The sequence below is a fragment of the Lepus europaeus genome, chromosome 8 (assembly GCF_033115175.1).
Source record: "Lepus europaeus isolate LE1 chromosome 8, mLepTim1.pri, whole genome shotgun sequence".
In the NCBI taxonomy this organism is placed as follows: domain Eukaryota; kingdom Metazoa; phylum Chordata; class Mammalia; order Lagomorpha; family Leporidae; genus Lepus; species Lepus europaeus.
In genome coordinates this window covers 64,759,150-64,783,841 of record NC_084834.1, presented here as the reverse complement: position 1 = coordinate 64,783,841, position 24,692 = coordinate 64,759,150, and the positions used below count along the sequence as shown (strand labels likewise).

At 38.5% G+C, this 24,692-nt stretch overlaps 1 protein-coding gene across 7 annotated transcripts in view; it reads right to left on the bottom strand.

Annotated features, from left to right (window-relative positions):
• Positions 1–24,692, bottom strand: part of ZGRF1 (zinc finger GRF-type containing 1) — a 105,783-nt gene that overhangs the window by 62,703 nt on the left and 18,388 nt on the right. For 4 of the 7 annotated variants that reach the window (XM_062199715.1, XM_062199716.1, XM_062199713.1 and 1 more), the window contains 8 exons: positions 22,447–22,520; positions 18,571–18,621; positions 15,986–16,069; positions 14,132–14,311; positions 8,114–8,216; positions 7,922–8,010; positions 3,171–3,285; positions 56–702 (listed from right to left, as the gene is read on the bottom strand). In XM_062199715.1, the coding sequence (XP_062055699.1) occupies positions 56–702; positions 3,171–3,285; positions 7,922–8,010; positions 8,114–8,216; positions 14,132–14,311; positions 15,986–16,069; positions 18,571–18,621; positions 22,447–22,520 (1,343 nt within the window). The remainder of the gene's footprint in view (positions 1–55; positions 703–3,170; positions 3,286–7,921; positions 8,011–8,113; positions 8,217–14,131; positions 14,312–15,985; positions 16,070–18,570; positions 18,622–22,446; positions 22,521–24,692) is intronic. The other 3 variants (XM_062199719.1, XM_062199718.1, XM_062199717.1) reach the window with 3 other exon arrangements.

Below are 24,692 nucleotides of genomic sequence, written 5' to 3'. Positions count from 1 at the left end.
TTCAAGTAGTAAGCATTAGAAGAAAATGCACCAAGAAACTGCTACATGTCCTCACCTGTAAATCCTTAACACTGTAGTTGAAGCAGGCTGACCCTCCTAACACAGGTTGAATTTCCTCAGTCCTGGAAGTTTGCTTTAAACTCAAAGACAGTGCTGTCTTTCTGGAAACCAAATCTTGACTGCTAAAATCCTGCTGCTGATACAGCATGCCTTTCATCATTTGCAAATGCAAAGAGTCTAACGAGATGTCATTCGTAGCATCACTATGCCTTTCACCTGTGTCACTAACATGCAGCCCAGAAACTGCCTCAGCAAAGTAGCAATTCGTTACTTTCTGATCCACTCTGTCTGGAATAGTCAAGTTGCACTGGGATGTGTTTTGATATTTCAGCCACTTGCTTTGAGTAGGTTTATTATCAGGAAGTAAAACATCCCATGGAGTCACTTTCCTAGATTCTTCAGAGAAAGAAGTTTCACTTTGGTTCCCAGGCCCAAAGCTACAAGGAACTGCTGACTCTTCATACAAGTTGAAAAAAGGGGAATCAGAAGATTCTTGTGTGTCACAATCAATTACATAGGAACACGAATCTAAGTCAGGTGGCCCATCAGCAGACGGCAAAGTAATAAGTGGAACTCGGATTCTACTTACTAATGGAAGCCTTTGAATGCTCTTACTTTCCAGAGGACTGGACTTTTTTGTTCCTGAAAGAAACAGAATACTGATTAAATAATGCACTACAAGTCATCACCTCAGCTCTAGAAAAAGTGGATATCTACACAAAAGCAAGAAGTATAAACTTGCCCTACAAATATAAAAAAATAATGTTTTAGTCTCAACAAATGAAGACTCTGAAATTCTTTTAAGGTTGATTATCTTACAGTCCTCTTTTTCTTTTTCTCCTTAGCTAAGAATATTTTTCCTAATTATAATTTCATATTTATATAGCACTTAAGTTTCCAAAGCACTTTTTTTCTTAAAAAAAAAAAAAATCCTTTATTGATTTGAAAGGCAGAGTTACAGAGAGAGAAGGAGAGACAGACAACAGAGAGCTTCCATCTGTTGTTTCACTCCCCAAATGGTCACAACAAACGGGGCTGGGCCAGGCTAAAGCCTGGAGCCAGGAATTCCACCCAGGTCTTCCATGTGGGTGACAGGGGTCCAAGTACTCAGATCATCTTCTGTTGTTTTCCATGGGAAAGTGGAGGAAGCTGAATCAGAAGTGGAGCAGTGGCCAGCACCATGGTTCAATAGGCTAATCCTCCGCCTGCGGCACCGGCACACCGGGTTCTAGTCCCGGCCGAGGCGCTGGATTCTGTCCTGGTTGCTCCTCTTCCAGTCCAGATCTCTGCTGTGGCCTGGGAGTGCAGTGGAGGATGGCCCAGGTCCTTGGGCCCTGCACCCGCATGGGAGACCAGGAGAAGCACCTGGCTCCTGGCTTCGGTTCAGCGCGGTGTGCTGGCTGCAGCACGCCAGCCATAGCAGCCATTGGAGGGTGAACCAACGGTAAAGGAAGACCTTTCTCTCTGTCTCTCTCTCTCACTGTCCACTCTGCCTGTCAAAAAACAAAAAACAAAAAAAAAAAGAAGTGGAGCAGTCAGCATTTGGACCGGCACCCATACAGGATGCCTGCATAGTAGCAGTGGCTTAACCCACTGCCCCACAATATTGCCCCTCAAAGCACTTTAAAGCCAAAAAAGTACACATCATTCCATTTACAGATGAGACTAAGAGGTAACATTATTTACCAACTGGCAGAGTGAGGACAAGACCCTCAGAACTAATTTTATTTTTGTATCTACTTTATATTCCTTCCACAGAGACTAAAGTTCATGGCTCACTGGTATAACAATGTGATTGTGGTTTCCTTTATATACTTATCACACTTATTTACCCTTCAGAGTAAGGAAGACTTTAGCTTCCTTTGGACTATGATATGTGATAAAAGTACAATTTTGGTAAAGTCATGGCAGGTTTTGCCTGAAAGACTTTCATAAGTCCTTCTATCTGTAAGTAGCTTGAGTAAGAAATATTCCAGGAAATGTAAGAAGTAATACATATTTGAATACATAATTAGCTAATACTTCATGAGAACTACATAAGCTTAAAGTTTTAATTTTACAGAGCTATTAATTCCTGTTTTATAGTAATGTACCTTCCTGACAGTTTCTGTTTTGTTTGGAAATAAACTGGAAATGATTCAGGAAGTAATAAAGCAGAAGATGAGCCAATGAATACGCTTTCAAAATATGCTATGCTATATTTCTAACAAGTCAATCAAACAATGCTGACAGAAAAGTTAAAACTGCATTAAAGAAATAAAAGATTCATGGCATAACTGTGGAAATGATATTTGATTCCACTGCTACTACATTTGCTTTAGAATACCCACTCCTCCCATATTAACTCTTGTCTACTTTGTTAACTTGTACCAACCATACCCACTAAAACTTCACCAGACCAACTACTTTTCTTCTTTATGTCATCCAACGTTTTTCTTCTTTATGTCATCCACTCACAACCTTGCCACCCAGCATAACTTCAGAATCATGGGAAAATATACTGATGAAATTATAAGGAAAGAGAAAAAAGCTAGTTAAAGGGATCCTACAGAATAGTACTACACTTAACAAGAAGCAGGATATTACTCATAATAAAGAGTCAAAAATGTATGAAAACATAGAGGCCTGAGGAATTTCTTGCTATTGACAGGATATCAGAGCAAAAAAAAAAAAAAAAAAAAAAAGAGAGAGAGAGAGAGAGAAATTAAAAGATTGTGTTAGGGTCAAGCAATGGTATTGATGAGACATTCACAAAGAATCATTCCACAAGAAATGAAAGGGCTGTAAAGGAGTTAGGCTCTGGGGTAATAGCTATGAAAAACATTGATAATGGTAGAAGACACTTTTAGAAACCTGTGATAAGAAAGGTGAGAAGAGAAATAAGAAGGAACTGAAAGGGAGTCTTGTACTTGAAATAGGTATCTATAACAGAAAAAATCAAAAGGAAGAAAGGGTGTGGGAAGGTTTCAAGAGTTATAACAGTGGATCTGGTCCCAAGACAATTGTTTAACTTAGTAACAAACAAATAAAAAACTTCATTTTACACGGACAGACAGATATTGGGGCAATCTGGTAACAACTATCCTCTAAGTTGAGAAAATGAAGGTCACCATGTAAAGTTCTTGCTTTCAAGGACTCCTTAGAGAATCCTAGCATCAAATCTCCATCTCTTGAGTTCAGTGAGAAAGTAGAAACAGGGTTCAATGTTTGCTCTGATGATGTCACCTGTCCAGAAAGAAGAAAAAAAGCTACAGTCCAAAATCTTACTTTTTCCCTATAGTTTGAATGAATTCTAGTAATCAATGTTATAAAAAAAAATCACAATTTTAAGCACATTATATAAAGTTACCATGGGAACACAGAACTATAAATCTTCTTCCAAAAAGTACAGGATAAAATAGACTCATTAAAATCAGTAAGAAAAATAGAAAATAAAGTACAGATTATAAAGTCTTTTGATTTATTTGAATAGATGGTGTCTAATTTAGACTGATCTGGTTATAGGGAGTTGGTTCTGAAGATCAATTTCCATCCTAAGGGGCTTAGGTCAAATCAGACCTCATGTATGGAACTGTGAAGGTCTAAATTCCTGCATACTCAAAACACTGATCAGTTTTCTCATACATACTCAGGGTTTATCTACAATTTATCTAAACTTCAAGATATTCCTTCCAACTCAATCATTTAAACTATTATTCTTTTTAAGCTCTTGATAATTTGACCAGAAGAGAGCTGAGGTTTCCATCTTCAACATCAATGATAAAAGATGCTGTTTAAGCAAAAATATAGTATTAATGAACATACATATAAAGCTTATAGCAAACCTCATTAATCCTACTTTTTTTTTTTTTTTTTTTTGACAGGCAGAGTGGACAGTGAGAGAGAGATAGAGAGAAAGGTCTTCCTTTTGCCGTTGGTTCACCCTCCAATGGCCGCCACGGTAGCGTGATGCGGCCGGCGCACCGCGCTGATCCGTTGGCAGGAGCCAGGTGCTTCTCCTGGTCTCCCATGGGGTGCAGGGCCCAAGGACTTGGGCCATCCTCCACTGCACTCCCTGGCCACAGCAGAGAGCTGGCCTGGAAGAGGGGCAACCGGGACAGGATTGGTGCCCCGGCCGGGACTAGAACCCGGTGTGCTGGCGCCACAAGGCGGAGGATTAGCCTAGTGAGCCGCAGCGCTGGCTTAATCCTACTTCTGATAACTAAATTTTTAAATAACTTTATAGTGGGTATTTTCACATAAAAGGCTTTTAAAAATAGATTCATATATTTAGTTTATCATGCCCAATTGGAAAAAAACAGATATTGCTTCCAGAGTGAACTGTTAAAATGTATCTCAGACCGGAACAGCCAAATAGCTTGTTGTTAGTCTCATTAGAATAGCATTTAATTTTGCTGTTTCTTCCAGAAATTTAATTATCTTAAAATCTAATATGATCATCCCTAATATATATAAATTTATATACATGTGTATATATATTTAATATTTGTATATATATTTATAGAAGCACCAAAAAAAACAAAGTTTAAAAGAATATTCACTAAACAAAAATGTGTTTTTGATGGGAATGGGATCAGGTGGAAAAAGCTCTTTTACTTATAACTTCATACTGTTCTTAATGGTTTGAACTTCTTAAAATGAGTATGTGTATGTATGACAATATAGATTAAAGGTTTCAGGGTGGACATTTTGCATAGCAGTTAAGATGTCACATGGGCACTGTGGTGGAGTAGGTTAATCTTCTGCCTGAGGTGTCAGCATCCCATACAGGCACCGGTTCTAGTCCTGGTTACTCCTCTTCCAATCCAGCTCTCTGCTATGACCTGGGAGGACAGTGGAATATGGCCCAAGCATTTGGGCCCTTGTACCCACACGGGGGACCCGGAAGAAGCTCCTGGCTTCAGATCAGTGCAGCTCTGGCCATTGTAGCCATTTGGGGAATGAACCAGTGGATGGAAGACCTTTCTCTCTGTCTCTCTCTCTGTAACTTTACCTGTCAAATAAATAAAAATCTTAAAAAAAAAAAAAAGAAAGAAATGTCACATGGGACACCTGCATCCCATATAGGGGTACTTGGGTTCAAGTTCCATTGCTCCACTCCCAATTCCACCTTCCTGATAATAACACACACCCTTGCAGGGCAGCAAGTGATAGTTCAAGTAGCTGGGTTCCTGTCACTGAAGTGGAACACCGAAACTGCATTACTGGCTTCTGGCTTCAGCCTGTCTCAGCCTTGTTGTTTCAGGAATTTGAGGAGTAAAACAGTGGAAGGGAAATCTGGGTGTTTGTGTATTTATTTCAAATAAATAAGATAAAGAAGTACTTTTTAAAATCTTAATCCTGGGGGCCAGTACTGTGGTGCAGCAGGTAAAACTGCTGCCTGCAACGCCAGCATCCCATATGGGTGCTGGTTCAAGTCCTAGCTGTTCCACTTCCTATCCATCTCCCTGCTAATGGCCTGGGAAAGCAGTTGAAGAGGGCCCAAGTGCTTGGGTCCCTGCACTCATGTTGAGAGATCCAGAAGAAGGTCTTGGCTCCTGGTTTTGGCCTGGCCCAGTCCTGGCCGTTGCCGCTGTTTGGGGAGTAAACCAGCAGATGGAAGCCCTCCCCTCCTCCATAAATATATAAACTCTGTCTTTCAAATAAATAGGTAAATCTTAAAAACATTAAAATAACTAGATGGGCCGGCGCCATGGCTTAACAGGCTAATCCTCCGCCTTGTGGCGCCGGCACACCGGGTTCTAGTCCCGGTTGGGGCGCCGGATTCTATCCCGGTTGCCCCTCTTCCAGGCCAGCTCTCTGCTATGGCCCGGGAAGGCAGTGGAGGATGGCCCAAGTCCTTGGGCCCTGCACCCGCATGGGAGACCAGGAGAAGCACCTGGCTCCTGGCTTCGGATCAGCACGATGCGCTGGCCGCAGTGGCCATTGGAGGGTGAACCAATGGCAAAAAGGAAGACCTTTCTCTCTGTCTCTCTCTCACTATCCACTCTGCCTGTCAAAAAATAAATAAAAATATTAAAAAAAATTTAAAAAACATTAAAATAACTAGAGAACAGTGAAGAAAGAATGAACTTTTAAAAATGAAATCTTAATGCTTAAATTCTTAAAATATTTTCTTGATTAGTCACTGGGTTCCAAGAATCGTGCTAGGAACTAAGGATGACAATGAGTACTCACAGTCCATCTTTATTCAGATTTCTACTCCCATGGCAACTTATCAGAGAGGCCTTACCTATCTACATGAAATAGATCTCCATCCCTTCTGTACTCTCTGTCCTCCTTAACACAGCTAAATGATTCTACACAGCATTTAAAATGCACTGAGGAACTGCGTATTTATTTTTGTCTGTCTCCCTTCATTAGAATGTAAGCTCTACAAGAGCAGGATTTTGCTTGTTTTGTTCATAGGTCTCGCAAGGGGAGTAGTGTGCAACAGAGTGGTGGCTCCAGAAATATTTGCTATATGAGAGACTGACAAAACACGCCTATCTTTTTTAAGAGTTTGCCATACACACAATCTCCATTCTCTTACATCTTATTCATTTTTAGTGCACTCTACATTGGTTTCTACCCTCACTAAAATTGTTCTTGCCAAGGTCACCAAAGACCTTCAAGTTGCTAAGCAAAATGACCACACTTCTATCTTGATTCTATTGGCTTTCTCAGCAATAAACGGCTCAACTCTCTCCATTTTCTTCTTTTTACACTCTCATTAAATGAACTCATTTACTCTTAGTGTTTTAAAGTTTCTACGTATAGATGAATGTACAAACATCTCTTCTAAACCAGACCCATGAGCCCAACTTCTTATTTAACATTTCTACTTGACTGTCCCACAAATGTTCCTTGTTTGTTTCTGTATATTCACCAAACCTGTTCCTCCCTGCTCTGCACTGAATTGTGTTCTTGCCAAAATTTCGTATCTTGAAGACCTACCTAACCTTCAGTGTGAACTGTATTTGGAAATAAGGTCTTTAAGGAAAAAACAAACAAAAATATATAATCATGTTAAAAAGAAGCCAAACCAAGTAAAAGCTCACACATTTATTTTTAAAGGTGCTAAATTCCTATTTACTCATGAATTTTATATTTCATAGTAAAACTAAAAACTTTTTGTTATTCTTTTTTTAAAATTTGAAATGTAGAGAGGCAGAGAATGATGGGGGGGATAGATTGAGAGAGGGGGAGAGACAGAGCTGTTATGCACTATAGATGGTAGGTGGATGGCTGAGACCTACACACTTGAACCATCATCTACTCCTTCCCAGGGTGCACATTAGCAGGAAGCCAGAGCTAGGACTCAAACACAGGCACTTCAACATGGGCATCTCAATCAACATCTTAACTACCATGCAAAATGCCTGACCTTCACAGTAAATCTTACTATCTATTTCTTGCACATCCTGCACATGTCCAGTTGAGATTATACCTAGGCATTTTATATAATTTCTTACTATTGTGGATAATCATTTTCTTATTGGTATAAGAAAGTTATTAATTTTCAAGTTTCTCTTGTCTTCAGCTCCTTTACCAAATTATTCTTAAGCTTTTAAGTTGCCATCAATTTTAGATCTACTGTGTCTTTTCTAATTATGTATGCCTCTCACTTAACATTATATTTCAAAAATCAAAACAATTTTAAATAACAAAGAACACAGCAGTCACTTGTATTTTGTTACTATTCTAAAAGAAATTACTCTGCTGTTTCATCCCTAAAACAATATCAATAAATATTTTGTCTTTTTTTAAAAACTGTCCAGTCTTCAGATTTTTATCTTTCTAGTTTTTAATAGATTCATGTCTTGTGAGACTATTCAATATTTTTTTACTCACAACTATTAAAGTTCTGTTTATAGCATACCTTATTTGCTTCCCACAGAGTCTTCTCTGCTGATTTAAAATTATAATCCAAATAATTATATGAATGTTCTGAATCTTTTGGAAGGAAACCTAAAATTGATATGCGAGGGGAAAAAAAAAGGAGGAATATTTACATAAGTTTTTTAATGTCAAGTAATTTTTAAGTGCATATTTAACTTAACAATTTACTTACAATTATTTTCAATTGAGTTCTTATCACACTCAGCTAACACTTGAAAATTGCCTTCAATATTAAAGACAGTATCTTCTTTTGGAAAGTTTTCTTTATCTGGGAACTAGAAAACAGAACTCATTAGTCAATTTACTTTGGTAAAAAGAAAATATGTGTGTATATGTATTCATACCTATACCTGTATTTATATATCTATGTCTATATATATATATATATACACACACACACACACATACACACATATATAAACAGTTCATGTTAGAATTTGAGACACAGAAAAACATAAAAAATTTGTGAAGAAACCAAGTCTATTTAGGAAAATCAAACTATATTATGTTCCAACCATCATTACAAATCACATTTTTTACATCTTAACATCTCTGAAATAAGATGCACATTAAAAGTGAGGACATTTTAGCACAGGCAACAGTTGGAACATAGTCGTCAATCCTATGCAAATATATGTATATTAGTTATACTGTTCATTTTGTAAGTTAGTTTGTACATCGTTAATATTAGACATGCCCTAAAAAAATTTTGCTATTTAAATATCTTCAAAAAGTTTACAATATGATTTAGCATTGAACAAAAAATGACTGGATTCACAGAAGTACAAGAAAACAAAGTAGTATGCCCAAATAAACTTAAAAGCATTGTTTCAATAAAGAGGTGTTCTCTAAGAAGTTTGTGGAAACCTTTAAAAGATAAGCTTATTTTAGTGCAAAAAATTTTGAAATCCACGCATAACAGGGGTCTTCAAAAAGTTCAAGGAAATTGCATATTATTAAAACATTATGGGGCTTAAGGTGTGCTGCAGCAGGTAAAGCCGCAGATCATGACACTGGTGTTCCAACTTGGAAGGCAAGTTCTAGTCCTGGCTGCTCGGCTTCAGGTCCAATTTCCTGCTAATGAGTCTGGAAAGGCAGTGGGAGATAGTCCTTGTGCTTGGTCCCCTAATTCTTAAAATGTGCCTATTGGAGCAAACAGAAGGAAGAATCAGGAAAGTTATCTTAGGAAAAAATGGAACCGACTAACTACGTGGATTTTTGTATTGAAGAGTATTTTATAAAACTTGTGGGGCATGTGAAAAACCTTCATCCCACATCAAAAGAGTACTAAGAAAATGAGAAAAAGAAAGAGAAAAATTTAAACTGGGAAAAAGTTATAAAAGAAAGAAAATGTAAACATAGTATGACTTTTGTTTCAGCAGTGAAATATTAACACTTAAGAGTATAATAATGAAGACAATGAATACATATTTATCTAAAAATTGTGATGTGTATAGGTATAGTAGGAGCCTGGGAGAATATAAAAGAATAATTCATAAATAATTAATGTTACTTAACAATGCCTCTATAATCATTAGTTCTTGCTAAACACAATGCAAAATCGTTAATAAAGTATTGAATTTTTTAAAAAGATTTATTTACTTATTTGAAAGGCACAGTTGCAGAGAGAGAGACAGAGAGAGAGACATCTTCCATCTGTTGTTTCACTCCCCAAATGGCCATAATGGCTAGAGTGGGCCGGTCCAAAGCCAGGAGCCAGGAGCTTTATCTGGGTCTCCCACATGGGTGCAGGGGCCCAAGTACTTGGGACATCTTTCACTGTTTTCCCAGACGCATTAGCAGGGAGCTGGATCAGAACTGGAGCAGCCAGGATGTGATCCGACACTTATATGGGATGCCGATGTCACAGGCAGTGACTTTACCTGCTACACTACAATGCTGGCCCCAGTATTAATGTTTATTAATAAAAAGCATTAAATAGCAACAAGGGTTCTATGCTCAAGAAAACATTGATAGATATGATCACATACATACTAACATCTTAATTCTTAAAAAATCAGAATCAAAACACTAATAAATTGGAAAAATAACAACAAAGAGTTAATTTTCTTAATATTTGAAGAGCTCCTATAGATCAAATACACAAATAATGCAGAGAGAACTTCCATACCAAAAGTACAGAACATATTAGGAGAAATTAAAGAAGGTCAAAATAAATAAAAGACCATGTTGATACAATATTGAAAATGTATCAGTAATATAAAAATATAAATTCTCCTCAAGATCTCCATACATAATGACATTCCAATCAAATTTCCAGAATATTTCTATATTTCTGCTGGTTCATTCCCCAAATAGCTGCAAAGGCTGGAGCTGGGCTGATCTGAAGCCAGGAGCCAGGAGCCAGGAGCTTCTTCCAGGTCCCCCACACAGGAGCAGGGGCCCAAGGACTTGGGCCATCTTCTACTGCTTCCCCAGGCCATAGCATTGGCCGGAACAGAAGTGGAGTAGCTGGGACTCAAACTGGTGCCCATATGGGATACCAGCACTACAGGCAGCAGCTTCACCTGCTATGCCACAGAGCCAGCCCCACAAAGTTGAGAAATTTAAAGATAAATAGAAAACATATACTTTTTAAAACACTTCTAAAACTACAAATAGATCAATCAGAATAGAAACCAAAAATAGATCTATAACATACGGACATTTATTTATGGCAAAGGGATTAGTGCAAAGCAATAGAGAAAAGACACCCTTTTCAATAAAGTGCTGGATAAACTGGATGTCTATATGGAAAAAATGTAACTTTATTCCTTTCTTAGTACATAAAATCAATTACAGGTGAACTGCAGACAAAAATGTGAAAGGTAAAATAATAAAGCTCCTACAAAATAATAATGTGAGACAAAATCTTCATGGTCATGGGACAGAGAAAGATTCTATCAATAAGAGAAAAAAGCACTAATTATAAAGGCAAATAAGTAAGCTATATTAAAATAAGATTTTATTCAATAAAAGACAGCATCAAGAGTGAAAAGTCAAGTCAGGACAATGAATATATCCAAAATATATAAAGAAGCCTACCAAATTAATAAAAAAGAAAGTACATTAATTTAAAAATAAGGAAGGAGGCCAGCACTGTGGCATAGCAGGTAAAGCCGCCGCCTAAAGTGCCGGCATCCTATATGGGCAGTTCAAGTTCGGGCTGCTCCACTAACAATCCAGCTCTATGCTATGGCCTGGGAAAGCAGTAGAAGATGGCCCAATTCCTTGGGCCCCTGCACTCACATGGGAGACCCGGAAGAAGCTCCTGTCTCCTGGCTTCAGATTGGCGCAGCTCCAGCTGTTGCAGCCAATTGGAGAATGAACCAGAGGATGGAAGACCTCTCTCCCTCTCTCTCTGCCTCTCCTTCTTGCTCTGTGTAACTCTAACTTTCAAATAAATAAATAAATCTTTAAAAAAAAAATTAAGGAAGAACCATACGTAGGCACTTCATCAAAGAGGATAAAAAGCTGGCCAAAAGGAATACAAAACAGGTTCCTACCTCACTGTTGGGCAGGAAAATGAAAAGCAAAACCACAATGAAATATGATTATAAACCCATTAGAATAAGCTAAAATTGAAAACAAAAACATAACATTGAGTGGTGATGAATATGTAGAGTGATGGAGATTCTCATATACCATTGACAGAAATGTAAAGAAATGGCCAGCATTGAGGCACTGCAGGTTAAGATGTTATCCAAAATGCTAGCATCCTATTTGGGTACCAGTTTGAGTCCCAGTTGCTCTATTTCCAATCCAGCTTCCTGCTAATGTGCCTGGGAAAACAGTGGGAAATGGCTCAAGTATTTGGACCCCTTCCACCCATGTCAGAAATCAGGATGGAAATACTGGCTCCTCAGTTCAGCCTGGCCCACCCCTGACCATCACAGCCATTTGGGAAGTGAACCAGTGGATGGAAGACCTCTTTATCTCTTCCTTTCTGTCACTATGCCTTTCATGTATATAAAATAAATCTTTACAAAAATGTGTAAAAAAAAAAAAACCACTCTGGAAAACAGTTAGGCATTATATTATTAATATATAATGTATGTAAGTAAACATATATACAAGTGTTTCTGGTAATTCAGCAAACCCAATCCTAAGCATATAACCAACAAAAGCGTAATGTGTAGATTTTCATTACAGAACATAAAATGTCCACAGCAGTATTATCTAGAAGACTCCCAAAAGTTAAACCAAACAACTGAAGAATGGATAAACTAGGGTACATTGATAAAGTGAAATACCATACTAGCAATGAAAATGAATAAACTAAAGGCACAGCAATAATATGGATTAATATCAAAATTGTAATTTTGAGCAAATGCAGCCAAAGAATATACTGTGTATGACTATATAGTTTCTTTTTTTATAAATAAATTTTATTTATTTTAAAAGCAAAGTGACAGAGAAGAGACAGTGAGAAACAGAGAAAGAGATCTTCTATCCACTGGTTCACTCCCTAAATAGCCCCAAATAGCCAGGTCTAGACCAAGCCAAAGTCAGGAGCTCAGAGCTCCACCCAGGCCTCCCACGTGGATGGCAGAGGCTCAACCACTTGGGCCATCATTCACTGCCCTCCTAGGTGCATCAGCTGGTAGTCAGATAGGAAGCAGAGCAGTGGGGACTTGAACCAGCTCTCCAGTATGGGAAGCAGTGTCATAGGCAGCGGCTTAACCTGCTGAAGTACAATACATGTCCCTATGTAAGGTTTCTAAAACAGCAGTATTTGTGGTTACAAGTCAAGATGGTGGTTATCTTTGAGAAGAATGAAAGACCTGACTGAGAGGGGGCACAAGGAGAGCTTCTGGGATGCTGGTAATTCTCTATTTCTTAAGGGTAAATGTTATATAAGTATTTGCTGCTTTCCTCCTTCTCCCTAGTTGTTTCCTTTGTGGTAAATGTAAAGCTGTGCACTTATAGTCTGTGTATATATGTGCACTGCTTTAATAAAAAGGGAAGATAAAAAATTCTGCTGACAGATACTGTTTCAAATACTCGCATATCATTCTTATTCCGTGACTTCTATTTTCATTACTAGCAACTTATCTTTGGTAGCAATGAGAGGTATTCAGTGTGATAATTAGAGGAGAAATATTAGAAGAAAAAAATCGACCAGCTGTTAAATAGATGAGTTTTTTTATGTGTAAGCTGCCTATTTGCTCTTGTCATGAATTCTTAGTTTTTTTCTGAAATGAGAAGTAATTTTTTTTTTTTTTATTTTTATTTTTTTTATTTTTGACAGGCAGAGTGGACAGTGAGAGAGAGAGAGACAGAGAGAAAGGTCTTCCTTTTTGCCATTGGTTCACCCTCCAATGGCTGCCGCGGTAGGCGCGCTGCGGCCGGCGCACCGCGCTGATCCGATGGCAGGAGCCAGGTGCTTCTCCTGGTCTCCCATGGGGTGCAGGGCCCAAGGACTTGGGCCATCCTCCACTGCACTCCCTGGCCACAGCAGAGAGCTGGCCTGGAAGAGGGGCAACCGGAACAGAATCCGGTGCCCCGACCGGGACTAGAACCTGGTGTGCCGGCGCCGCAAGGCGGAGGATTAGCCTGTTAAGCCACGGCGCCGGCCGAGAAGTAATCTTTTAAATTTATAATTGTAAAAAGGCTGTAACTCTCTCAATTAGAATATTCTTATTTATTTGAATTATTATGCAAGCTGTCAATTTACTGTACTCTTTCTTTAATATTTATTTACTTGAAAGGCAAGGTGACATAGAATATGAGACAGAGACAGAGATAGAGAGGGAGGCAGATCATCCATCTGCTGGTTCATTCTCCAAATACACACAACAGCCAGGATTGGGTCAGGCCAAAGACAGGAGCTAAGAATTCCATCCTGGTCTCCCATAAAGTAATATAAGTAATAATAATATAAGTAATAATAAAAAAAAGTAGGTGGAAAGGATCCAAATAATTTGGTCATCATCTACCACTTTCCAATGAGCATTAGAAAGAAGCTGGCTAGAAAGTGAGGTACCAGGACTCAAACCAGCACTTTACTATGGGATGCTGGCATCACAAGGAGCAGTTTAATCTGCTATGCTACACCAGCCCCCTTACAATATTACTTTATCACTTATAACATTACAAAGATATAATTATACTCTCCTTATAAAATTTAGCATTAACATAAAGAAAATTATTTGGCAAAATATAACCCTAAAAATAAGAATATTTTTACCTGAAAGAAGTCTGTCTGTATACAAGTGCTAGGCAACTTTGGAGTCAAAAAACAAGAGTTTGTCATGAAGTTTTCATACTCAGTGCTACCTGGAAACTGACTGCTTCCTAGCTGTGAGATGTAGCCTCTGGTCATTATACCACCAGTAGCTGATCCTTTCACCCGGTACTCTTCAACAGGCTACAGGTAAAGTATTGAAAATAAAAACTGCATTAAGTATGTATGATATATATATATATATATATATATATATATATATATATATATTCACAAAGTACTTCTACCAAAATAGTCATAACATGTAATTCAGTTTTTTATTAAATAGTATTAAATATAAAGAACTACCAAGGAACTAATGCTGAAAATCAGGAAATACTCTTATTGTCCTGGAGTATTTTTTAAAGGTAACTAATCTAAAGTATACCAACTTAACTGCATTCAAGTTCAACATTAGTAAGTGTGAGTTTCCCATTAAAAGCATAAAGATGTGTATAATAATTATGGTTCATTAAGCCAGAAAGAATTGCTGCTTTCTCTTTGTTTCCCCTATATATTACATTATATATATATATATATATATATATATATATATATAACACCATACCACACTATATATTATAGACTTAGCACTTTAAAACAAAGTTTGTCCTTATCCATATACTAACAACCTTAAGCCTCTTGAGAACTGAGATCTTTTTGTTTCATCTAGGTATCACCTGCATTTAACATAGTGTTTGGCATACAGGAAGCAATCAATAAACAGAGATAGGGATGACAGAGAAGAAACACGGGAAGCATTTTCCTTTGCTTAAGGGTTTGTACACCATTAGGCCTAATTATAAGATGTATAGTGGGCTCCCTGCCTCTAAGTATGTCCAACTACTTTGTTGGCAAAGCCTAAGAGGATGATTCCAATGCAGACATTTACCTGGGGAGTCTTCCAACTGATTTCAGACTTCAAATGGCTTTCTCTGCTGCCCCCTTGAGGGCTTTAGAATTTATACTTCACTCAAGGTAACCAAGCTTACCCAGAATGTGGAAAAATAAGGTTGCTATAGAGCCAATAGAATTAATCCATAAAGGATAGTTTTCTAACTGTTGAATTAACAAAAGAATAATAATATATAATATGAATACTCTCTTAAAACATGTAGATTCCAAATCACACTTGGAAAAAAAATCAAAATGCTCCTTTATATAGGACATTTGTTGAAAATAATCTTCCAAATTTAAAGACACATTAATAAAGACAAGCCTCAACTGTTAAGGGTTCTGTAACATTTCTGCTTCATTTAATGGGGAATACACAAGGCCCTACAAGGAAATAGGTACCTTGTCATCTATGCTGCTGTGTAGATCTCTACCAGAGATTATCAGAGTTTTAGGAATAGAATAGCTATTTACAAAGTTCAATCACTTATACTCTGCTGCATCTTTAACTTTTGATGTAGAGTAGGTAGCACTACTTAGAGCTTGGTCTATAGATATATTTTCACATATTCGACAAGATGCAGAAATGTTAAAGCAGACTATGTTAAAGGCTATAAAGATACTCATTCTGTTCTCCACAAATATTCATTAATTGTATTCCACATAGTTTTATATCCAAACTCTAGTGCATCCTATGATGTATGGACACTACAAATACTGTATTTATTCACTTATTAGCAATTCAGAGAAGGTTCAACACCAAAAATGGGGTAGGAATCATCAGTTTCTCATGTTCTTAAAACTAAGGTAATTTATCATGCTCATTAACCTTATGCCTATGAAAAACATTAATACTTTTATATATTTAAAGAACAGCCTGAAAATAAAGTGGATTAGAAAATCATTGTTCTTTATAGACTTTACCTTAGCATCACAGGTTTTTCTCTCTATTTGTTTAGGAATATCAGCTAGAAAACCATTCTCTTCTTCACTTCCCAAGGAAAAGAACTAGAATAAAATATAAACAAATAATTTAATTATCTAGCTAGTTTTTTTGAATAGTCTTGCAGTTGGTTCATGATATTTTTAAGATTTATTTATTTATTTTAAAGGGACAGATGGTTGTTTTACCCACTACGCCAGAACACCAGCCCCTCTGTGGCTGCTTTTCAAATAAATAAATATTTTTTAAAAATGTAAATAGTATGTTTATTTAATACTCTTCTAGTAATTATAAAATATGATATTGATAATAGCAGTAACTTTCAATGTTTCAAGTATTACATTATGAATAATTTAAAATATGAATTAGAAGACATAAAATGAATTCAACTGTTGAAGCATTTTTTTAAGAAGTATATAGAAAACATTTTCTCAGTTGACATAAGAGGTAATGTATTTCTTCAAATAATCACTTTCCTTAACAGCAGTAAGCACGACTAGCAAAAAATTGGTTCTTGAAAATATTCAACTAGTTATCGCTTCTCAGCCTTTTGGCTAAGATCAAGTGTGAAAATATTCAACTAGTCATTTAGAATTAGAATTTCCTAATATAGTGAATTTTCAAAGTTAATTAGCATAATGCCTTCCCTACTGGAAATTAGGCAAAAGTGGTTTTGAGGTTATCTTCAAAGATGATACCGCGGTGAGGATGATAAGCCACTGACTGTGACACTGGTATTCTCTATGAGCACCAGTTTGTATCCCAGCTACTCCACTTTTGATCCAACTCCCTGCCAATGTGCCTAAAAAAGCAGTGGAAGATGGTCCAAGTGCTTAGGCCCCTGCCACCCACATGGGAAACCCAGCTGGAGTTTGAGGTTCCTGGCTTCAGCCTGTCCCAGCCCTGGCTATTGCAGTCATTTGGGGAGTGAATCCATGGATAGAAGACATTCTCTCTCTGTCTCTCCCTCTATCTAACTCTGCCTTTCAAATAAATGAGTAAGTAAGTAAATAAGTCTTTAAAAAGAAAAGCCATTATAAAAATACAAATGCATTTCTATTTTAATACTAAAAATAGGGGCCGACGCCATGGCACAATAGGTTAATCCTCCACCTGTGGGGCTGGCATCCCATATAGGTGCTGGTTCTTGTCCCAGCTGCTCCTCTTCCAATCCAGCTAGCCTGGGAAAGCAGAAAATGGCCCAAGTGCTTGGGCCCCTGCATCTGCATGGGAGACCCAGAGGAAGCTCCTGGCTCCTGGCTTCGATTCGGCGCAGCTCCAGCCATTGCAGCCATTTAAGGAGTGAACCAACAGAAGGAAGACCTTTCTCTCTCTTTCTCACTGTAACTCTACTCCTCAAATAAATAAAATCTTTCAAAAAAGAAAAAAAAGAGAGAGAAATACTAAAAATAGATTTGATTAACTTTTTATTGCAAAAGATTATAAGAAATTTTTCATACTCTGGGATAACAACAGCATTTTGAAAACATATGACATTTATTTTAAAAGGAAACTCATTCTGGGTGAAAAGATAGTATTTATCTAAGTTGATCTGTGGTGATAAACATCCTTGAAAATGTTTAAACTCTATTTTTTAATTTAAAAATAAGAATGTGAACATTTGAAAACAAAATTATGTTGTTGCTAATTTCTTATGGCTTTGTACATAATCTTTTTAGACAAGGGTGAAAACTGACAAAACACCACAAGGTAGATGTTGTTATTCTATTTTAGGCTACAGAGTGTGGGTACAATTGTCAGTGATAATTTTGGGTTTGTCAATTAGTGCTTTTTTTTTTTAAAGATTCATTTTTATTTATTTGCAAAACAGAGTTACAGAGAGAGGTAGAGACAGAGAGAGAGGTCTTCCATCTGTTGGTTCACTCCTCAGATGGCCGCAATGGCCGGAGCTGTGCCGATCTGAAGCCAGGAGCCAGGAGCTTCTTCTGGGTCTCCCACTTGAGTGCAGGGGCCCAAGGACTTGGGCCATCTTCTACTGCTTTCTCCATAGCAGAGAGCTGGATTGGAAGAGAAGCAGCTGGGACTAGAACCGTTGCCCATATGGGATGCTGGCGCTTTAGGCCAGGGCGTTAGCACACTGCGCCACAGCACCCGCCCCATGTCAATTAGCTTTATGATAAAGGATGTAGTCAATCAAATCTTATTGCTCATACAAGACATTTATACAAAAGACAGTAGGTTCACCTAAACAAGTAAAGGGTCAATTAACTACATTGAGTTTGAAAATTGACAATACCAAATAAATAAATAAAAAATTTAAAGAGAAATTTTCTAGGAAGTGGAACTAAATTTATTTTGGTGCAAAATTTTTTGAAACTCAGGAATAGAAGGAATCTTCAAAATATCAAAAATACATGGATTTGTGAAAACCCATGCATGGACTTCAAAATTATTTTGCACCAAAATACTTATTTTTTAATTCTATTCTCGATGAACTTTCTCAAATATCCTTATATATAAATCAAACTTAAAGTTATATGTCCTAATTGTATATAAAAATATAATTTCTGGCTATTTTAAAAGATAACTTCAAAAGATAACTCACTGGCAAAGACTGAAGTGGTTCATTTGGTTCAACTTCATTTTCTTTTAGTATCTTAGGAATAGAACATTAATATAAGATAAATAAAAAGGCAATAGTAATTTATAAAATAAAAATACAAATTTCTATTACACATATATAAGAACACCATCAATAATGGAAACTAAAATGTTGATAAAATAGTATTTTCACTTGCAAGGAATTTTAGCCTTTAACATTATGAGTGAAAATAAAGTGAAATATTGTAATGGTAGAAAATTAAGATTTTTACCTATTTATTAAAAAGAGAGAAACAGAGAGACAGAGCTCTCTGTGCCAGTTCTCTCTCCAAATGCCCACAAAAGCAGTGGCTGAGCTGGGGCCAAAGCTGGGAGTCAGGAATGCAATTCCTATCTCCTACATAGGCAGCAGAAGCCCAATTACTTCAGTCATCACTGCAGTCCCCCAGGGTCTTCATTAGCTGGAAGTTGGAGTCAGGAGTTGCAGCTGGGAATTCAACCCAGGTACTCCAATGTGGGACACAAGTATCTTAATTGCCATGCTAAACATCTGCTCTGGAGTCCGGTTTTGTGGTGCAGCAGGTAAATGCTGACATCCCTTATTGGAATGCCAGTTCATGTCCCAGCTACTCCACTTCTGATCAAGCTGCCTGGGAAAACAATAGAAGATGGCCAAAGTACCTAGATCCTTCCACCCTTGTGGGAGATCTAGATAGAGTTCCTAGCTCCTGGGTTACTCCTGGACCAGCCTTAGCTATTGAGTCCATTTGGGGAGTAAATCAGCAGATAGAAGGTAGGTCCCTCTCTCTCTCCTCCCTCTCCTTCTCTCTGTCATAGAAAGATAGATAGATAGATAGAGACAAACAGACAGACAGATGCTGCTCCAAAACTTTAAGATTATTAGATCTTGACAATTTCAAGAACCTAACAATGTTGTCCCTAGCCTTCCAAGTAATTAGTTCCACTTCTGGGAACAAATCTAAGGAAAGAATTTAAAATATAAAAAATGATTTACGTGCAAAAACATTTTTTTAAAGATTTATTTGGGCTGGCGCCGCGGCTCAATAGGCTAATCCTCCGCCTTGTGGCGCCGGCACACCGGGTTCTAGTCCCAGTCGGGACACCGATCCTGTCCCGGTTGCACCTCTTCCAGGCCAGCTCTCTGCTGTGGCCAGGGAGTGCAGTGGAGGATGGCCCAAGTGCTTGGGCCCTGCACCCCATGGGAGACCAGGAGAAGCACCTGGCTCCTGCCATCAGATGAGCGCGGTGCGCCGGCAGCAGCGCGCCTACCGTGGCGGCCATTGGAGGGTGAACCAATGGCAAAAAGGAAGACCTTTCTCTCTATCTCTCTCTCCTCTCTCTCACTGTCCACTCTGCCTGTCAAAAAAAAAAAGATAAAAGATTTATTTATTATTTATTTGAAAGTCAGAGTTACACAGAAAAGAGGCAAAGAGAGAGAGGTCTTCCATCAGATGGTTCACTCCCCAATTGGCTGCTACAGCCAGAGCTGCGCTGATCCGAAGCCAGGAGCCAGGAGCTTCTTCCGGATCTCCCATGTGGGTGCAGGGGCCCAAGGACTTGGGCCATCTTCTACTGCTTTCCCAGGCCAAAGCAGAGAGCTGGATAAGAAGTGGAGCAGCTGGGTCTCGAACCGGCGCCCCATATGGGATGGAAGCTGCGTATCAGCTGGAAGATCTCTCTCTCTGCCTCTCTTCTCTCTGTGTAACTCTTTCAAATAAATAAATCTTAAAAAAAAAAAAAATACTCACACATACCAATGTGGCCATTCTTTAAAAAAAAAGGAAACAAGGGGCCAGCGCTGTGGCATAGCAGGTAAAGCTGCCGCGTGTAGTGCTGGCAATCAATATGGGCACCAGTTGGAGACCCAGTTGCTCCACTTCTGATCCAGCTCTTTTCTATGGTCTGTGAAAGCAGTGAAAAATGGCCCCAAGTGCTTGGGCTTTGCACCCACATAGGAGACCCAGAAGAAGCTCCTGGCTTCTGATCAATAATAATTATGACTGAGAGGTAGAGTAAGGCTTTTTTTCTTCATTGTATCTGGTATTTTTAGAAAGAAAAAAAATTTAAGGAAATTAAAAAAAAAAAAAACTGGTAACACAGGAAATAAAAATATAAAAGGAAGGGAAATGAAACATTTCATTTTCTTCCAAACACATCTGCTAGGAAATGACAAACTTTCCCCCGTAAGTGGCAGCAGCATCCCTATTACAAAACCCTAACCTAGATATTTTACTTCAGAATTTCAGTTCATCCCATTTTTTAAGAGAAGTTTATTTGGGTGCAAATCCATGCATAGTTTTTTCATAGTACTCATTCTCCATGAGCTTTTTTTTAAAAGGTTTATTTATTCATTTATTTATTTGAAAGGCAGTTACAGAGAGGCAGAGGCACAGGCAGAAAGAGAGAGAGAGAGAGAGAGGTCTTCTATCTACTGATTCACTCCCCTATTGGCTGCAACAGCCAGAGCTATGCTGATCTGAACTCAGGAGCCAGGAGCTTCTTCTGGGTCTCCCACGTGGCTGCAGGGGCCCAAGGACTTAGGCCATCTTCTACTGCTTTCCCAGGCCAAAGCAGAAAGCTGGATCGGAAGTGGAGCAGCCGGGACTCCAACCAGCACCCGTATGGGATGCCAGCACTGTAGGCGGCAGCTTTACCCGCTAAGCCACAGTGCTGGCCCCCAGTTCATCCTATTTTCTAAAAAAAAAAAAAAAAAAAACCTTTTATTTGCTTGAAAGGCAGAGAGAGACAGAGACAGAGATCTTTCATCCACTGGTTCACTCACCAAATGATCACAACAGTAAGGGCTGGGCCATACTGAAGCCAGGGGCCTGGAACTCAATCCAGTTTTCCAATGTAATGTGGGTGGCATGGACTTAAGTACTTGAGCCATCACCTGCTGCCTCCCAGGGTACACATTATTACAAGAAAGCTGAAATCAGAAGTGGAGCCATGACTCTTAATGGAGGCACTCCAATATGGGATGCAGGCATCCCAAATGACATCTTAACCATTGTATCAGATGCCAGCCCCATCCTATTATTTCTGATTTTCAGCTCACAGTTCCCAAACTGTGCAGCAAGCTGCTTTGGAATGCCACAGTGAATCCACAGAGACTCTGAAGATGTTTTATATTTAAGGAAACACAGTGCCACTCGACAGCGGATTTATGAAGCTGCATTTTTCAGAAACTGTTATGACATAAGGCAATTATCATTAGAAAACACAAGAAAGGGGTGGGTGCTATCTAATGTTCTCCAAGGTTTGAGTTGTGCAGTCCTCTACAGGGACACACATTCTATCTATTTTTAAAATAAAATGCTAGAGAAGGTGTTTGGCCTAGCTTTTAAGATACCAGTTAGTGTGGTAAGCATTATGATGCAATGGATTAAGCCACTGCTTTGATGTCCACATCCCATATCAGAGTGCCAGTATGAGCTCCGGCTACTTCATTTCTGATCCAACTCCCTGCTACTGAAGCAGCAAATGATGTCTCAAGTACTTAAGACCCTGCCACACACATGGGAGATCTGGGTAGAGTTCTTGGCTCCTGGCTTCAGCCTAGCCCAATAACAGCTGCTATAGGCATTTGGAGAGTGAACCAGCATTCTCTCTTCTCTCTCAAATAATAAATAAATAAATATCTTACTAAGTTACTAGAACATTAAATACCTAAGTTGGTTAATACTACTAACTACTTTAAAAAACTATAAGATATTTCTTCTGATCAAGGAAATTAATGGAAAATTAATGAGATACAAAGGGGATCATGAATTAAAATAGCTTAGGATCCTCTAATTCTATACAAATTATGAAACATTGATTTCAAAATAAAATACTGTTAGAAAAAGAAAATACATACTTGTTGAGAATCCTGGTTCCAATGAGGAGATCTGGGAACAGATTGTGGAATTACTGTAATAAATGGTTTCCTAGCTGTAATGGAGAAAATCAAATGTTTTTATTCATCATTTACATAAGGTTACTTCAAAAAGTTGATGGAAACAGCATTGAAAGCTGTTTACAGGTGAGCATTTGCCACAGCAGTTAAGATGTTCATATCCAGTACTGCAGTGCTTGAGTTTTGAGTCTGAGCTCTGCTTCTGATTTAGCTCCCTGCTAATCTGTCCCACAGAAGGCAACAGGTGACGGCTGAAGTAGTTTGGTCCTTGCCTCACACACGAGAGACAGGAATTGAGCTCCCTTCTCCTAACTTCAGCCTGGCCCAGTCCCAGTTGTTGTGGGCATTTAGGGAGTGAACCAACCAGCTGAAGGAAGATAGGTCTTCCCCTCCTTCTTTTTCTTTCCCTCTCTGTGCATTTCAAATAAATAAAATTAATTTTAAAATTTGTAAATGTCTCTTGTGGTGCAAAAAACTTTGACATTCATGTATAGTTTTTGTATAACAAACATTTCCCATGGACTTTTTGAATACCCTTCATATAATGGTGTTCTAAAATATTTTAAACTTATTTTAAAATTGTAAGAAATGGGGCCTTCGCTGTGGCATAGCGGGTAAAGCCACTGCCTGCAGGGCTAGCATCCCACGAGTGCCAATTCGAGACCCAGCTGCTCCATTTCTGATCCAGCTCTCTGCTATGACCTGGGAAAGCAGTAGAAAATGGCCCAAGAGGGAGTAGGTGGGGCGGGAATGGGGGTGGGAGAATGGGTATGGGGAAGAACCACTATATTCCTAAAGTAGTACCTATGAAATTTGCATTCATTAAATAAAAGCTTTAAAAAAAAAAAAAAAACAAACAAACAATGGCCCAAGTGTTTGGGCTCCTGCACCCATATAGGAGACCCAGAAGCTCCTGGCTCCTGGCTCCTGGCTCCTGGCTCCTGGCTCCTAGCTTCAGATCAGCCCAGCTCTAGCCGTCACAGCCCCTTGGGGAGTTGAACCAACGAATAGGAGAGCCCTCTTTCTCTGCCTCTCTGTAACTCTGCCTTTCAAATAAATAAAATAAATTTTTTAAAAAAATTTTTAAATAACTGAAAGAAATACAACAAATTTTAAGATGAGGTAGTCCTGATAATTGTTTAATCTGGATTGTATTTTTTTAAGATTTATTTATTTGAAAGGTGGAGTGACAGAGAGGGAGAAATAGTTCTCTCCCATCTGTTGGTTCACTCTCCAAATGGCCACAGCAGCAGAGACTGGGTCAAGCCTAAGCCAAGAGCCTTGAACTCCATTTGGGTCTCCCACGTGGGTGGCAGAGTCCAAATCACTCGGGCTGTATTTCTCTGCTTTCCAAGGAGCATTAGCAGGGAGCTGGAAGTGGAGCAGCCAGGACTCAAACTGATGCTGATGTGGGATGCTGGCATCACAGGCAGCAACCCAACCTGTCATGCCACAATGCAGGCCCCAATCTGGATTGTATTTAGAAATTCAATGTACCATTGTCTCTATGTAGAATATTTCGTGATAAAAATTCAAAAATATTTAGAATGAAAATCTTTCTGGTTACTTTCTAAGTCAACAATAGGAATGTTTCCTTATATTTTTCTTTCCTTTTTGAAACTAATTGAAAAATGTTAAGCCAATAGCTAATAACCTATACTAAAAATGCAAAAAACGAAATATCAATTTTTAGTAGCTTCAGCTAAAACAATCATTATACTGCAGCTGTTTGCAATCATAGAAAAGGAAAAAGCAATTAAATTAATACTAGTTCTATCTTAAATCCATGTCTATGGCTTGGGGAAATTATATTAACTCATTCATTCAATAGTTTCAAAGATCTATTTTATTCATTTGAAGACAGAGTTACAGAGAGAGGTTGAGACAGAGAGAGAGGTCTTCCATCCGCTGGTTCACTCCCCAATTGGCCGCAACAGCCGGAGCTGCGCCAATCTGAAGCCAGGAGCCAGGAGCTTCTTCCTGGTCTCCCATGTGGGTGCAGGGGCCCAAGAAGTGGAGCAGCCAGGACTAGAACTGTGCCCATATGGGATGCTGGTGCTGCAGGCCAGGGCTTTAACCCGCTGCACTACAGTGCCAGCCCCTCTAATTTTGTATTATAAAGTCTATGAAATTATTTGTTGTAACCCAATACATTGATTTTTCAAACTATCTCAAGAAAACCAACTTAATCCCTTTTGGAGAAATAT